General features: G+C 44.7%; 1 protein-coding gene across 1 annotated transcript in view; it reads right to left on the bottom strand.

The window, feature by feature from the left end:
• GAS7 (growth arrest specific 7) overlaps positions 1-17569 on the bottom strand; it is a 251864-nt gene that overhangs the window by 128183 nt on the left and 106112 nt on the right. The window contains exon 2 of the mRNA XM_015414339.1: positions 14629-14749. Coding sequence (XP_015269825.1) covers positions 14629-14749 — 121 coding nt within the window. The remainder of the gene's footprint in view (positions 1-14628; positions 14750-17569) is intronic.

Raw genomic sequence — 17569 nt, 5'->3', positions numbered from 1 at the left:
TAAGCTTTGCTTGCCTCCCAAATCATTGTAATAGAAACATCCTCTGTCATAGTCAGTTTAAAAAAATCTGTTAAGTCTTTTTTGCATTTCTCAATTATATCTTTCTGGAGTAGAAGATCATGGTTTAATCTTCATCTTCTTTCCCCCACACTTCTTCTATGCCAGGCTATAAGTAAAGGGTTGTGATCTGCAAATATCTTCGGTAGGATCTCAGCACTCTTTTAGTTAATACGTGAAGTTTTGGACATCCAATACATGTCAATTCTAGAGTAAGTTTGATGTCTGTCAGAGTAAAAAGTATGGCTTCTGGGTTTAGTTAATCATTCTCCAAGCACTGATCATGTGCAGCAACTCCATATTGTAGGGCATTCTCTCTGTAGTCTTGAAGATCATTATTAGGGAACAAGCCAGAATGTCTATATTTGCTATTTGGGAGGTGGTTTTTTATTTGTTTGTTTGTTTGTTTGGTGGTGGGGTTTTGCTATCAGGTCACAGCTGACTTCTGACATCCCCCATAGGGTTTTCAAGGGAAGAGACATTCAGAGGCGGTTTTCTATTACCTGTCTCCATGGGAAAAAAACCTAGTATTCCTTGATGATTTCCCATCCAAATACTAGCCAGGGCTGACTCTGCTTAGCTTCCAAAATCTGATGAGATTGGGCTAGCCTGGGTTATCCAGGTTAGGGCATCTATATTTGTACATCATGCAAAACCGTTAAATGTTGTTGATAAACCAGACCTAACTAACCATAGTCAGTGGAGTGGCCTGCATTCAGACAATCGCACTAAATATAGCAAGTTTAGTTAAACCATGTTTTTGCACAATGTCTGAACTGAGCAACAGAGTGGCAGATGCAGCCAACACAGTGGCTTAATTTTTCATGACACCCTCCTCCCAGCCTCTGGCACAGTCCCAGCACACAGTAAAGGAACCGTGACACTAACTCTCACATGGATTTGCTGGTTAGGTTCCAAGCATATCATGACACCTGTTACACCGTCAATCAACTTGTATAACCCAGAACACCAAGAAACCAGCAAAGAATATTTAGGCTGTTGAACAGTCCATTTGCAAGTATACAATGATACTCTCCCAATTATTTCTACCCTTTAAAATAAACAGTTAAAGCATGACAAAATGCAGAGGCACAAGGGATTCACAAGGGAGGGGCTGGATTCTCCTTGAACTTAACTTGTTTTCCTCTCCTTGCCTTGCATTGAAACAAGATGAAAGAAAGGTAATGAATTTCAACAGGGATAAATGTAAAGTTCTGCATTTAGGTAAAAAAAAAATCAAATGCATAATTATAGGTTGAGGGAGACTAGTCTTGGCAGTAGTATGTGTGAAAAGGATCTAGGGGTCTGTATCAACAGAAGTATAGTGATGCAATGTGATGCGATGTGATAGTACCACTTTGCTCTGCTCTGGTTAGACTTCACCTAGAGTACTGTGTTCAGTTTTGAGCACCACAATTTAAGAAGGATATAGACAAGCTGGAACGTGTCCAGAGGAGGACAACAAAGATGGTGGGGGTCTGGAGACAGGCCCGTAGCTACATTGAAGCATTTCGGGGCCCAGCCCCCCGACTTCCTGAGAAGGCTCCCCGACTTCCATCTAGCCCAGGCTCACCACTGCTGCCCCTTCCGCAAGCACGGCTTGCTTCTCCACTGCTGCTGCTGTACCTTTTGTTTTCGTGCGGGCTCAGGCAAGAGTGAGCTCTGTAGATTTGCATTGTGATCTGGGGGTGGGGGGGGAGAAGGGGGAGGATGTCTGTTTGTATCTTGCTCTGTATTCGGTAATGGAGAAAACTCTGTCGCCCATTGCTCCTCCATCTGAACAGGGCTAGGGACTGCAGGCTGCCACTCCAAGAGAAAGAAGGAGGATTTTGGCATTGGAATGACTCGACCCGCCAAGGAATTTGGGGAGGGGGGACTAATTCAGCATTTGGGTCCCTTTTGTCTCAGAGGCACGCGCTGCAAATTGGACCTCTCGGCGCCCGCAACCAGCCTCTCCGCCTCCCAGCATGAAAGTGTCACTTGAATCCCCCCCAAAAAAATTCCCAGCCAGGGACAGAAGTTGTTTCACATTGGGAGGGTGGGGTGGGGAGGGGGAGAGACTTTTTAGATCTCTGCCCTGGGCCGTGTCCCCTCCATAATCCTCCCATCTGGAGCCGGCAGATATTTGCACAGCTTTTCTTGCAGTACGTTACTTCCCTGTAAAAAGTCCCAGCTCTGGTGGTGGCAAGACCCGTCAGGAGTCCAGCAGGCTGGGGAGGGGGCTGCAAAGGGAAGGGAAGGTTCCTCCCCCGAGGGAGCAGGAGAAGCCGAAGGCAAAACAGGGCTGTGGGGGCTTGCCGGTCCTTCTGCCTACCTTCCCGTGGGACCAGGCCAACCATTGTCAGGCTGCCGTGCTCAGAGCGCTCGGGAACTGCTTCCATTCACATTTACGCAGGAGAACCTAGCAGCCTCTTTGGCTCCGAGTGGTTTACAGGTGCTCCAACTGGTGAGCCTGAGGGTGGTTGTGGGTTTTTTTGGTGATGTCAGTGCCCCCGACTTATTTAAAGGCCCCTTGAATAAAAAAATCCTGGCTACGGGCCTGTCCGGAGACCAAGCCCTATGAGGAAAGGTTGAAGGAGCTGGGTATGTTTAGCCTGGAGAGGAGACGACTGAGGAGTGATATGATAACCATCTTCATAAAAGAGAGAGGATTGACTCCATATTCAAAGCTCAAGACTTTTTGAAGAGACACGCCAGTACAGAGGAAGAGGCAGAACTCGCTAAATGGGAAGAATTGAGTGGCAAGGATGACAGCGACTCAGAAGATGGGGACAAAGACTCAGAAGACAAGGGAGCGAAGGGGCCATCATATAATTTGAGAGATGTAAAAGGAAGACACCCCAGAAAGTGAAGATTTGTTCGTGAAGCGCACTAAAAGACATTATTAACAATAACCCAAAAGGACAATACTAACACAACTAACAATTCTATTTTTTACAGGTGAAGATGATGAAGGACGATCGGTCAACCACAGAAGAAGCCAAAGAAGTTAAACATACTAACAATTGATTAATTTGCCAAATAATAACATCACTCACTCTATTCTTTATCCCGCTATATACCCTTCCTTTTTCTGAAAATTAAAAGCAATAAAATTATCTCCTTTTCAGGAGAGTTCAATTAAAACAAAACAAAAAAAGATAACCATCTTCAAGTACTTGAAGGGCTGCCATCTAGAGGATGGTGTGGAGTTGTTTTCTGTTGTCCCAGAAGGTTGGACCAGAACCAACGGGTTGAAATTAAATCAGAAGAGTTTTCGGCTAAACATTAGAAAGAACTTCCTGACAGAGCAGTCCCTCAGTGGAACAGGTTTCCTTGGGAAGTGGTGGGCTCTCCTTCTTTGGGGGTTTTCAAACAGAAGCTAGATGGCCATCTGACAGCAATGTGGATTCTGTAAATTTAGGCAGATCATGAGAGGGATGGCAGGAAGGGTTGCCTCAGTGCTTAGTTCTGGTGGCCCTTTTTTACACGCTCAGGGAAATGCTGATTGTCACTTTGGGGTCAGGAAGCAATCCTGGAGGTTTTTGTCATCTTCTTGATGTGGAACAGCGGTCACTACAAATGTAGAGGGGGAGGTATTTTTTTATTTTTTGCATTGTGCACGAGGTTGGACTAGATGACCCTGGAGGTCCCTTCCAACTCTATGATTTTATGATTGTATGACTGTGTTGAAGTCTGACATCAGATCACCCAACACACTCCAACTCAGACTGAGGAACTATTTTTTTATTCATTCATACCATCATGTTACACATACAGTCAACTTTGATTTGTTCACAGACATGATGGTTTTCATAATCTGGACAAGCCCAGAGACATTTGTTTCTTGGAATTCAGGCATAACAACAGATTCTAATTTACTCTCCCCAATTCTGACATATTCTGTAGAATATGGGGATGGGTAATTTTACCCAAATAAACTAGACACCCTAGGACTTAAAAGAGTGATTCCATCCATATAGATTTTTTTACAGAGAACAGAACAGGTGCCTACTCAGCCCTGAACAACGTTTTTAAAAACCCTCACCCTGAGATCACATCTGATGCAGTGACCGCTAAAAGCTACAAAGTAGTAATATTGAAAACCAGGGCTTTTGAAAACTTGGAGGTAGATTGAACAAAGTTTGAGTCCAGTGGCACCTTTAAGACCAACAAAGATCAATTCAAGGTGTATGCTTTCATGTGCATCCACACTTCTTCAGATACAGAGAATAGAATATGTCCAACCATTATATATAAGGTATGGGTGGGGGGTTGGTTGTCAGAAAGGACCAGTTAAGAGTCAAGATGCTTAAGAACTGGGTGATTATAGCTGGGATTGGATTAAGGCAAGATTAGCATACAAATACAAACATTCACAGGTAGATGAGAGAATCATGTTTGAGTCCAGTGGCACCTTCAAAAAGAACAAAGGTCAATACTGGGTACAGTCGAGAAATCCTTGTTGTTGTTCAGCCGCACAGTCGAGTCCGACTCTTTGCAACCCCATGGAGAACTCTTTAGATTCATTGAAACAGATTTTCTCAAATATAATGTATAGGTTGAGAGGGGGGGTTAGTTACCAGGAAGAGCTAATAGAGTTGAGATGCCTAAGTAACTGAGCAATAAATACAGCTAAGATTGGAATAACACATTAGGCAAGACATGTAAATAGCAGCAAATTGGCATACAGAATAGAGGAGTTAATAACAGATGTGAGAACTAAGTTTGAGTCCAGTGGCACTTTTAAGACCAATAAAGTCTGATTTCTGGGTATAAGTGAGAACCGAGTGACTTAGCATGTGAACTGAGATAAGAAGCTGATATCTCTGTTAAGTCCTGGGGGTTCCATTGTCCTGAGTGTAATTCAGCTATCTCCCATTCCAGTTGGTTTCTGAAGTTCCTTTGCAATAAAACATCTACTTTGAGGTCCCCCATTGAGTGTCCTGGGAGGTTGAAAAGTTCTCCTACTGGTTTCTCAGTTTTGTGATTCTTAATGTCAGATTTGTGTCCATTTATCCTTTGACATAGGGTTTGACCTCTTTGTCCTATGCAGAGATTTGAAGGACACTGTTAGCAATTAATGGCATACACAAGGTTAGAAGATGATCAAATGAATAAGCCTGAGATGGTGTAGTTGATGCTGTTAGGTGTTGTCTGGGTGTATGTGGCAGCAAAAATGGCATCTGGGTTTTTTCAAAGCTCTGGTACCAGTGTTCATGTTCAAAGCAGATGTTCTATTATTGTGAATAGCTGTTTGAAATTGGGGGCCTGTTTGTGTGCAAGAAAAGGTTTGCCCCCCAGTGCTTGTGAAAGAGAGCTGTCATTACCCAGTAGCAGTAGTAAATCACTGATGATACTTTTAACTATTTTAAGTGTAAAGCTGTATGTGATTGTGTTGTGTTCTGTTATTGTCTCTTTTGGGGCTGTCTTGCAACAGGATTTTTCTGGGTACCATTCTGACTTTTTTAATCTATTTCTTGACTTCAGCGGGTGGACATTTTAATTCCAAAAAGGTTTGTTGTAGACCCCCTCTAGTGAGAAACTCTGTTTGTAGGACTGGAGCAAATGTGGTTGTAGCATAGAGCCTGGCTATATACAATGGATTGTTTAGTAGTTCTGGATGATAACTGGGAGCATGCAAATATGTTTGTCAGCCAGTAGGTTTCTGGTATAAGGTGGTGTCTATGTGTCCACTGTGTATTTTTACAGTAGTGTCCAGAAAATGTATTTCTTGCATAGATTGGTTCACTGTCAGGTTGATGGTGGCGTGAAAATCAGTGAATGCCTGTTGGAATATGTTCAGGGCTTCTTTACCATGCATCCAGACAATAAAAATGCCATTGATGAATTACAGGTAATAAGAGAGGTGTAAGTGGGTGGGAGTTTAGGAAGCATTGATCCAAGCTGGCCATAAAGGTGTTAGCATACTATGGGGCCATGTGAGTGCGCACGGCTGTACCATTGGTCTGCAGGAACAAGCTGTCACCAAATTTAAAGTGGTTATGGGTGAGAACAAAATGGCATAGTTTGGTGCAGGGCTATTTTGGGGGCAGAACGCACTGGAATGGCATTCTGGCTGCCTTCTGATTTGGCCACACCCCTTTCCTGCCCCTTTAAGTGCAGGGAGCCCGAGGACCCTGCCTGCCCGATCTCCGCTCAGAGATCGGGTGCACGGGGCCCTTTCCCTCTGGCTCCCTGCACTTAAAGGGAGCCCCTTTAAGTGCAGAGAGCCTGAGGCACCTGCCCTCCTTATTTCCTTCTCTCCTTCTTTCTTTCCCTCCTTCTTTCCTTCTCTTTCTTTTTCTTTCCTCCTTTTTCCCTCCTTTTTTCCTTCTCTCTCTCTCTTTCTTTCCCTCTTTCCCTCCTTTTTCCTTCTGTTTCTTTCTTTTCCTTCTTTCCTTCTCTCCATCTTTCTTTCCCTCTTTCTCTCAATCTTTTCTTCTCTCTCTCTTTCTTTCCCTCCTTTATTCCTTCTCTCTCCCACCTTCTTTCCTTCTCTCTTTCTTTCCCTCTTTCTTTCTTTCTGTGCAGATCTGTGCGTCCCCCCCCCCATCACTAGCAATCCAATAGAGGCCAGTGGCACCTTTAAGATCATGGTTTATTCAGCTACAAGCTCTCCCTCCTCTGTGAGGGCAGATCTGCACTGTCAGGGCTGTGACCTAATATGCTAATGAGTTTCTGCTGTTGGGTGTGGCCTATTATGCTAATGAATTTTTTTTTTTGGGCTTTTTCTACAAAAAAGCCCTGGTTTGGGGGCAAAGTCAGCTGTAGTGTTGTCAGAAATAATATTCCTTATGGCTTGTAATCCATCTTTGTGTGGGATGTTTGTATATAGAGATTCCTCACCCATGGTGGCTAAAATAGTATTCTCCGAAAGGTTGTTCAAAGATTGTATTTTCCTCAGAAAGTCTGTGGTGTCGTGCACATACCTAGGAGTGTTGATGACATAGGGTATAAGAACAGAGTCCATATATCCAGATACCCCACAGTAATAGTGCCTATGACGACGACTGAGGGGTGACATGATTGAGGTTTATAAGATTATGCATGGGATAGAGCAGGTAGAGAAAGAGGTACTTTTCTCCCTTTCTCACAATACAAGAACTCGTGGGCACTCAATGAAATTGCTGAGCGGTCAGGTTAGAACAGATAAAAGGAAGTACTTCTTCACCCAAAGAGTGATTAACACATGGAATTCACTGCCACAGGAAGTGGTGGCAGCTACAAGCATGGACAGCTTCAAAAGGGAATTAGATAAGAATATGGAGCAGAGGTCCATCAGTGGCTATTAGCCACAAGGTACAGATAGGGACTCTGGGGCAAGGGATGCTCTGTCTTCTTGGTGCTTGGGGGGGGGGAGGTCAACAGTGGGAGGGCTTCTAATGTCCTGGCCCCACTGGTGGACCTCCTGATGGCACCTGGTATTTTTGGCCACTGTGTGACAGAGTGTTGGACTGGATGGGCCTTTGGCCTGATCCAACATTCGCGTCTCATATGTTCTTATGTCCTGGGTTGCTGGGTTTATATATTTTGGGTAGAAGATAAACGGTCTCAAAGGATTTTTTCCTGAATGTGCAGGGGTAAGTCCTTTATAATCTTGTTTAGTTCGTTTTTGTATTCCTGTGTGGGGTCTGAGTCCAGCTGTTTGTAAAAAGCAGTATTTTAAAGTTGTCTTTGAGCCTCCTAGATGTAGTCTGATCTATTCATGATGACAACAGCTGCACTATTGTAAGAGCGTAACTCCTATGAAGAAGCCTTTCTCTGGTTCACAGAGGAATCTCCTTGAATCTTCTGGTGCCAGCTTGCTCAGTAGATAACGGGATCATATATTTCCAATGTGAAAGAGGGGTTAGAGATGGTGGAGCTAGGTGGTGTGAATGTGATGCATGAGTGGGTCTTAGGAGGGGTTACATTTGAATTACCAATATCTTTGCCTGTACCCGCCAAAACCTTTAGATCTGACACAGTACTGTTAAGACCTGGAACTTGTTTATATCTCAATAAAGCCTTTCACTGCCAAAGACAGTGCGGTTGAGAGTAACTTGCCCAGGAGTCTGACAATAGTTAGACTTTACCCAATTCAATGAGCCATTCATTATAACACCAACCAAAGTACACAGAGGCTTCTGGAATTATGTCACATCCACTCAGAGATGCTGTTGTCAGTAACCAAAAAGTTCTATCCTGTTAGCTATTCTCGATCTATCCTCCTTTGGTATAATTTAGGTCCAAGTGAATATGACAAATGCTGTAAATGGAGTTCTTGCTGACTTTTATTTAATAAAGGAAGAAATGTATCTAAAATTGACAGAACAGTAAACTTAAGATAATCAAGGGGTATGTGTATGCATCATGCAAGTACTTGGGCAGAATAGAGCTAATAAGGAAGATATATACCTCAATAGCCTATTCTTCCTCCAACCTTCGTGAATGGCCAGTTTTACTCCAGCAATGAAAATTCAGGCCTCCAAAAAGGGCTCCACACTTGCTGCACAAGCAAGCTGCCATGCAAGATAATTCCAGGATTCAATTTACAGAGTCCATTAGTGACCTCCTTGAGGAAAGGTACCACAAAGAGAAATACTGTGATATTCAGTAATGTACTAACACAGTACACTGAGATGAAGAAGTAGGTTTTTAAACCCACCTTTTCTCAATCAAGGAGTCTCAAAGTGGCTTACAATTGCCGTCCCTTTCCCTCCCCACAACAGATATCTTGTGAGGTAGGTGGGGCTGAGAGAGTTCTGAGATAACTGTGGCTGGCTCAAGATGATGCAGCAGGCTTCATGTGGAGAAGAGGGGAAACAGACTTGGTTCTCCAGATTAGAGTCTGCTGCTTTTAACCACTAAACCTCATTGGTTATATGGGGCACCCTTAGTGTGTTTCCTCACAGAGCCTACTCACAGAGGTTCTTTAAAAATTGCAGCAAAAAAACACTTTTGGGGAAAGGCAAGCAAATAGTTTCTCCAACAAAGCACAAACACCTGGAGCCACCACCCTGTGCATGTTGCACAATCAGAATTCCATGCATGTTTTGTCAATCTAATATTTTGAAACAGTGGGGAACAATCCTGTAGGGATGAAATATTTTATGAATTAGCACATCCCAGCTTTAAAGGTGCAATACTAAGGCTGATGTTCAGATTACAAGGTTTATCTATGGAAATTTCAGAGTGAGCTTTCAACAATTTCCCGATTTGCCTAAAATAAAACCAAGTCTGTATGAAAGAGCCAAAGCTACCTCCTTTCTTGCAGCAATAGAAAAAACAGAGAAAAGCCTCAAAGCCCACCAAAGTGTCTTTTTAACAGGGAAACAACTGCAGATATCACCAGGACATTAAACATGTATGGGAGAGTGTAATGTATCCATCTCCGACCACATGCGCAGCTATGTTGCCACGCGGTCATGCGAAGCGGCCGAGCTTCGCTCTAAGGAACAATGGGCCAAGCAGATCCTAACCCACACCAATAGGAGGGCTAGGTTCCCGGCCGAGAGCCCATGGAACTCTCGGCCACTATAATGACCAATCATTATAGGTTGTGTGGGTGTGTTTTGGGTGTGGGATTGTTGCACATATCAACTGGCCTGCAAGCCGGTTAAGGTTGTCTTGTTCTGAGCTGAAATAAAGTATGAGAGCTGAAATCGCTAGTAAGTCTCAGTACTTTTCAGAGAGCAACATCAAGAGTAGCTGACAACATAGTATTGTCTTTTCTCCTCACATGGACATCTGCCATGTTTTGAATACCACACAAAATCTGTACTATAATTTATCTCAGAACCTTCTATTAGCATCCTTTAAGAGTGACAACATATCAGCTGAAAAAAGCAAGAGTCCAGTAGGACCTTAAAGACTAACAAAAATAGTGGCAGTTTATGAGTTTTCATGGGTCACTGCTCACTTCTTCAGGTACCACAAATTTCGTTAGTCTTTAAGGTCTTTTATTAGTCTAGTTTTTTATTGGCGGTTGCATCCATCCTTGACCCGTTCCAGTCTGGTTTCTGCCCTGGCCATGGGACGGAGATGGCGCTAGTCGCCCTCACAGATGACCTCTGGAGACACCTGGATTGGGGTGGGTCAGTGCTGCTGTTACCTTTAGATCTGATGGCAGTGTTTGACATGGTTGATCATGGTCTTCTGACCCACCGTCTCACCAAGATAGCAGTTTGGGCACCTGCCTTACAATGATTTTCCTCCTTTCTCCGTGATCGGGGACAGAAGGTGGCACTTGGTGAGGGAGTATCACCGTGATACCCACTTGAATGTGGAGTGCCTCAGGAGGCAATTCTCTCACCAATGTTGTTTAACATCTATATGTGCCCCCTTGTCCAGCTGGTCTGAGGGTTTGGACTGGGATGTCATCAATATGTGGATGACACCCAGCTCTATCTGTTGATGGATGGCTGCCCCGATACTGCCCCGGAAAATTTGACCAGGGCATTGGAGGCCATGGCTGGATGGCTACAGCAGAGCTGGTTGAAATGTAATCCAACTAAGACGTAGGTCCTGTACCTAACATGCTCCCATATGAGATCAGGGCCCCGCAGGACCTTCTATCATTCTGCATGGCCTGCAAAATGGAGCCATTCTGCCAGGCCTTTGGTTGAGGAGGCAGGCATCCAGTGAAAAAAAGTCAGCCTCCCATGCTGTAAGGCAGTTTGAGGAGTCTAGGTCAGAGCTTGGGTACCAGGTAACATGGCCCTTACCTGTGGAGCATTTGCTCTACTATTTTGTTGAACTAAAAGTGAAGGGGCTTGTGGTGCATTCCATTCAGGGAAGACTGGCTGCACTGGCTTTTGCTAGTAAGGTTCTGGGATTTCATGAGGAATCAAGTGACTTCCACCTTAAGAAGATGCTTGAGGGGTGGGCCAGAGAGTCAAGTCAGCAAGGTGACACTCGGCAGTAGGGGTGTGCAAAAAACCCAAAAATTCAGCCCATTCGGATTCGGCCAAATCGGGCAGAATCAATTTCGGCTGGCAGTAAGACTCCCACATGTCGTTTCATCAGTATGAGCCGATTAGGGAGTCTTTCGGCCAGCTGAAAGTCAATTTCAGCCCTGTTATATCCTATAGGCCATTGAAGTCAATGGCGAAAACATAGGGTATATTCTGGGGGCTGGAGGGGAGGGGGCTTGAGGGAGAGACTCCAAACTCACAGGGTAGCTGCTGGAGCCTCTCCCAAGATACCAACCAAGTTTCAAGAGGATTGGACCAGGGGGTCCAATTCTATGGGCCCTCAAACAGGTTGCCCCTATCCCCTCCATTGTTCTCTATGGTGGGGGGAAAAGTTACTTTTTCCTACCATAGGGAACAATGGAGGGGATAGGGGCAACCTTTGGGGACCCGTAGAATTGGACCCCCTGGTCCAATGTTCTTCAAACTTGGTTGGTATCTTGGGGAGAGGCTCCAGCAGCTACCCAGTGAGTCTGGATCCTCTCCCTCAAACCCCCCTCCCCTCCAGCCCCCAGAATATACCCTATGTTTTTGCCATTGACTTCAATGGTCCATAGGATATAATGGGCCGAATTGCTGCTGAAATTCGGCGACAATTCAGCAGCAAGCCGATTCAGATCAGAGAATCTGAATTGGCCTGCAGCAGCCCGAAAGGGACGAACGGAATGCACATCCCTACTTGGCAGCCCATGTCACCTTCGATCCTCAAGGCTTTGAGAGGAGTCTGGTGCGGAGTGTGCTCGTCAGAGTTTGAGGCCTGCCTTTTTCATGCGGCAGCACTGGTCGCCTTTTGGGGGGCTCTGCAAATTAGCGAGTTAGTGGTGCTATCTCGGGATGATTCCTCAGGTTGGCCTCTTATGGTTTCAGACATCAAATTGGCCACTGGGATCTCACTGTTCGGTGCTCCAAAACTGATCAGTGCCAGTGAGGTAATGTGATCACATTAGATCCTTATTCTGACCCTGAACTTTGCCCGGTTTCTGCCGTGGCCTGTTATTTATCAGTTCAGGGTTGGGGGGCCAGTTTGTTGTTCCGCCATTCAGATGGTGGTCCTTTGACTAAACACCAATTTTGAGCAGTGACCACATGCACTCTTGCAATGCTGGGGTTATCAGGGGTGAAGTTTTGCACCCATACTTTTTGAATTGGGGCAGCCTCCACAGCTGCAGCCATTGGCTATTTCCCTCTCGAGATTCAAAAGTTAGGCCGGTGGCTCTCAGTTGCTTACAAGGTTTATGTTCGCCCCTTCATTTCACCTTAAATTGGAAACTTTGGTTAACTATTGTTTCCCTTGTAGGTGCTATTATTTACAGTGAGTGGTGACAGGTTCTCATCTGTGGCCATAGTTTTGTTTTTTGGGCCACTCATCAAGCTCAGAGAACTTCAGTTGGCTCTCATCTGGGGCTAAGCCAGTGGGCTAGCATTGAATGGCGGGGACGCTGGGGACTACAATGGTCGGGGTTCATGCCTTTGCTGTTTCACGGTGGTTCTGCCCATCCACCTCATGTGTTGATAGTTCACCTAGGTGGTAATGACCTAGTTATGATCAAGGGTAAGAACTTAGTCCTGCAGGTTTGGAGAACTTGCGGATGATACAGGGTTTATGGCCTGGAGTCGCTATAGTCTGGTTGGCCATGATGCTGTGTAGCATCTGGCGGGATACTTGGAGCCCACTGGGGATTCACCGTGCCCGGCATAAGGCTAACAGAGACATTAAGAAGGCCTTGGCTGGCGGATTGGGTCACTACCTGCCCCACCCTAGCATTCATCCTGATCGTGCCAACCTCTACAGAGCAGACGGGGTGCATCTCTCTGAGAAGGGTAACAATATCTTCTTCGACAATCTATGGCAAGGGCTGAGGGAGGTGTTGGGCCTCCCAGTGGGTGCATCAGCTTAAGCTGAGGCTTGACCTCGGCTCTGGTGGGATGAGGGCTGGTGAGTGATTTGTGGCTAGGGGAGCACCAATTAACAACCCTAGTGTGGGAGCTAGGAGACTGGCCTGATTAGCCTTTGGGTTATGCAACCTGGGGTTCCGATGGCAGACTGCCTTGGGGTGGTGTGGATTGAAGCCTCCATCTAAGTTGTACGGCTTGGTGGTGGACTCTCCATGGCATTGCCCATTTGTTGGCCAGATGGGTGTGAGCCAAATACACTGGCTCAATCTGGGGATGGGTGGCTCTCTCTTATACAAATAGGGAAGGGTCAGGATTGAACCCTGCCCTTTGCCGTGCCACAAGACGCTTGGCCCTTCCTGTTAAGTTACAAGTTAATATATTAAATAAAGTAGCCCTTAGTTCATCCAATCCTTGGTGTCTGGCTCTTTATTCTGAAGGGGGGGGACAAATGTAAAAGGAGCCATCAGCTCCCCCTAGAGCCCAAACCAAAGGAGGCTTTCAGTATGCCTGGCCTGTTCAATATTGTATTGTTTGTTAATATGCTGAACATTGCAATATCAGAATGAAGTTTGGTATGCATATCAGTTCAGTCACCATATCTGTTTTCAAGGAGAAGATGAAATGCAAAGTATACTGGAAATGCTAGTAAATTGAAACAGTGGAATGAAAGCTGTGCACAATCAGGACACCATTCTACATGAAGCCCAGCTCACTTCAAATTCCCGGTTTCTAAAGAGTCTGGAAAGATGGAATTTTTGATTTTTCCAACTCTAGCCTACAACTGTGTTCAAAGGGATGGAAAGAGGCAAAATATTATTAGAACCTACTGTGGTATCTGCAGTGAGGGCTCCTAAACACTGACCATTATTTCTGTAAATACAAATCCAGTCATACCAAAAGCCTATGAGATGATGCAGCCATGACTTTTTCTGCCATATTCTTGTCCTGGTACCTTGACACAACTTCATGCCCTGCAGTGTGTAAACCCCCAGTTTTGCTCCACTTTCTTCCAACCATGACATCAGAGGACCACAAAACCATTCATCCACCACCATTTCAGGAACAAAATTGTTCCCCTGCTTTTAAAGAGCTAAGTTAGATGGATGTAAAGGTACTCAGAACCCAAGCAGAACTGAAAAGAGCACCACTGATTGATTCAAGCAAGGTGCCCAGGGACTGCAAGCTTTTATGCTCTATTCACAATAGATAACTCCACTATAAAAAGCAACTCCCGACTTCTACAATAGCAAAATACTTCTATTCCAGGCTTACGTTCATTTATTTAAACTTTCTGAACTTTTTAGAACTTGCTTTCCCTGGGGTTAGCCTCTCTAACAAAGTGATTTTTTTGTTGTTGTTGTTCTACAGAATCAAAATTAAGACTTCAAAAAGTCTTGAGAGTACAAAGAAAACAGAAGAAATCCATGCATGAAACAGGACTGAATCGGAATGAAAAAGATGTCAAGCCATTTCCCATAGCTGTTTTGGTTTTGTAAACCTGGTGTTTTTGTTTTTTTAGCACACACTGTCATGGTGGGCATGACACACACACCTTTCTTTATATGGATTTTTGAGTTTTCAAAACAACACTAACCAAGTTAAGAAAGTGAATTTGAGTTTTATTTGGTACTAATAATTTATAATATAGTTACTTAATTGTTACCTACCTTGCATTTTGGGAAACGGTATATATATCAAAATAAACAAACCACATAAATGCAGCAAACACAATGAAGCTTACCATTGGTATAGGTGTTCACATAGTATCTCCGGCCCTGGGGAGACATATAACTCTGCCAGCCAGGAGGGAGATGGACATTCTGGGAGTCTTCTCCTGTCTGATGAGTGATTTTCCTAGGTTTCTGTTGACAGAAAGATAGAAGAAATGTGTTAAACTGGTTTTCAGAGAATGCAAAAGAGGCTGAACAGAACATGTACAGTATGAAATTCTGAGGTATCCTCTGTAGTTCCTGAGGGCGGGGTCTACAGCCTGGGAAATGTATTCTGGCTATCTCTGTAAAGCATAGACATTCCCTTAGGGGCAGGGAACATGGTGGAATGTTGCAGAACCTGTATTGCCACTTCGGCAATGTCAAACCATGCTTTGCTTCCCTTCACATAGTTTGTCATGGGGGGGGGGAATTCCTTAGGTGGGGGAGTGAGTGTGGTGTGTGTGGGTGCTCTATCTTAGAGGGCAGGACTTTTTCCTGAAGATGCACCTCTCCCCGGTTCACAGGGAGACGTCCTTGAAGCTTCCAATGCCAGCTTGGATAGTAGATAATGGGATTGTATATTCCCATGAGAAGTGGGGTAGAGACGTGGGAGCCTGGCTGTGTGATGTGATGTATGTGTGGGCCTTAGGAAGGGTTACAGTTTGAACTTTCTATATCTATGCCTGTAACCACCAAAAAGCTTTAGAACTGACACAGTACTGTTCATGCCTGGAACCTGTTTAACTCAGTAAAGCTTTTAACTGCCAAAAACAGTGTGCTTGAGAGTAACTTGGCCAGGGAATCTGACAGGCAATCCAATACATCATTGTGTATAACTTTTGAAAAGGAGAAAAACAAAGTACTCTCTCCCCAAAGAAGAATCACCAGAAAATAGATTAAGTATGCTTAGCCTGCATGAATAACAGTATGATTTGTTGCTTGTTATGAACATGTTGTATATCTAAGATCTGTCCATCTAAGTACTTAAAACATAATATATTTTCTATTTATGTATACATTTTCTATTGATGCATTACTTATTTTGTTATACCTATAGTATATACCATCATTTTCCACCATGGAACTTAAGACAGAATTCATGATGTTACTGAGGAGATCTCCCAGCCAGACAATGACCAGACACAGACATGCTTAGCTTCAGTGAGGTTGCTCTCTCTTTTTCTTTCTCATATGCCTTTCCATCATCCCCTAAGACCCACTATGAAGCCTACTATGGCAAAAACTAAATTTCCACAAATATTCTTAGCTGTGATAAAAGGGGTCCATTATCAACTGTGAAAGATGTATTGCACTAGTGGAATTCATTTCCAATTGTGGGAACAAGAAGTTCTGCTCTAAGGAAAGGTGATCATCACCAATGTTCCCTCTACACTCCACAGAGTTATGAGCAAAAATTCTACCTTGTGAGAGAAAAAAGCTAGTAGCATTAAAGTTGTAAACAAGTAGACATATGGCTATTGTCTAAATTAATTTCTTAGATCATTTCCATAACCTTGTACAAATCTCAGAATGAATTCTTTTAAACTGTGTTTAAACTTTATTTTAAGAAAAACATTATAAGAGAAAACAGAATCAAGTCAAATCAGAGCCAGTTTGGTGTAGTGGTTAAGTGTGCGGACTCTAATCTGGGAGAACTGGGTTTGATTCCCTCACTCCTCCACTTGCACCTGGCTGGATGACCTTGGGAAAGCATAGTTCTGGCACAGCTGTTCTTGAAAAAAGAGCAGTTTCTGTCAAGAGCTCTCCCAGCCCCACCTACTTCACAGGGTGTCTGTTGTGGGGAGGGGAAGAAAAAGGAGTTTGTAAGCCACTCTGAGACACCTTTGGGTAGTGAAGGGCGGGGTATAAATCCAATCTCCTCTTCTTCTTCAAATTTTATTACAGAAAATGTTGTCCTTTTTGGGGGTAGACCTGGCCTCCAGAGAACAGGTCTACCCTCCCCTTTCTACTATATCAGTAGACCTGGCCTTTGGAGAACATGTCCACCCACCTCTTTCCACTATATTGGTAGATCTGGCCTCAGACTGTTGCCCTGTGCTGAGCCTTAGAAAACATACCAGCATTTGGGGGTGGGCTCTTGCAATCTACTTTGGGTTTTTTTTTAGTGAAATATGACAAACTAGCAGTAAAGCCCGTTGTGAAAGCAATACAACGAGATCTAGAAAGAGGCTCTGGGGCAGTGCTCTGGCTTTGGGCAAACAGTGTCAATTTGCTGTGGTGACCTCAGCAGGGTATAATGACAGAGTCCACTGTTTTCTCCAGAGGAACTGATCTCTGCTACCTGAAGAGCAGTTGTAATTGTGAGTAATCTGTAGCCCTCACCTGGAGATTGGCAACAATTGTTACCCAGGACAAAATGGCTGGTTTGGAGGGTGGAGTCTATGGCATTCTACCTGTCTGAGGTCCCACCCCTCTGCAAACCCCACCCTCTCCAGGCTCCACCCCTCAAATCCCCAGGAATTTGTCAGCATGTAGTTGGCAACCCCATCTCCTTCCCAGCTAGCCACCAACCTACCATTATCTGCCCCTTTGACTTCAGCTGACTTCTGCCCTCCCTTCTGCAGAGCAGTTGTAATACTGAGTGCTCTCCAGCCCTCACCTGGAGATTGGCAACAATGGTTCCCTATGTGGGACTGACTGGTTTGGAGGGTGGAGTCTATGGCAGTGTACCTGTCTGAGGTCCCACCCCTCCTCAAACCTCACCCTCTTCAGGCTCCATCCCTCAAGTCTCCAGGAATTTCCCATCTGGAGTTGGCAACCCTATCAGGATTGGCCCCAATGTGGTTTCTCCCAAAGGCCAAAGTAGGTGACAGGACCAAGCTTAGTTGCCTACCAACAGGCACTGAGGGGAATGTAGGGTTGCCAGCTCTAAGGAGGGAAATACCTGGAGGTTTGGGGGGTGGATTCTGTAGAGGGCCGGGCAACGGAGGCATCGGCCTTCCGTCGCCC

Source organism: Gekko japonicus, unplaced genomic scaffold (genome assembly GCF_001447785.1).
Source record: "Gekko japonicus isolate JY-2015 unplaced genomic scaffold, Gekko_japonicus_V1.1 scaffold152, whole genome shotgun sequence".
NCBI classification, from domain to species: Eukaryota; Metazoa; Chordata; class Lepidosauria; order Squamata; family Gekkonidae; genus Gekko; species Gekko japonicus.
The sequence above is the reverse complement of the archived record's forward strand: the minus strand, read 5'-3'. Positions and strand labels throughout refer to the sequence as shown.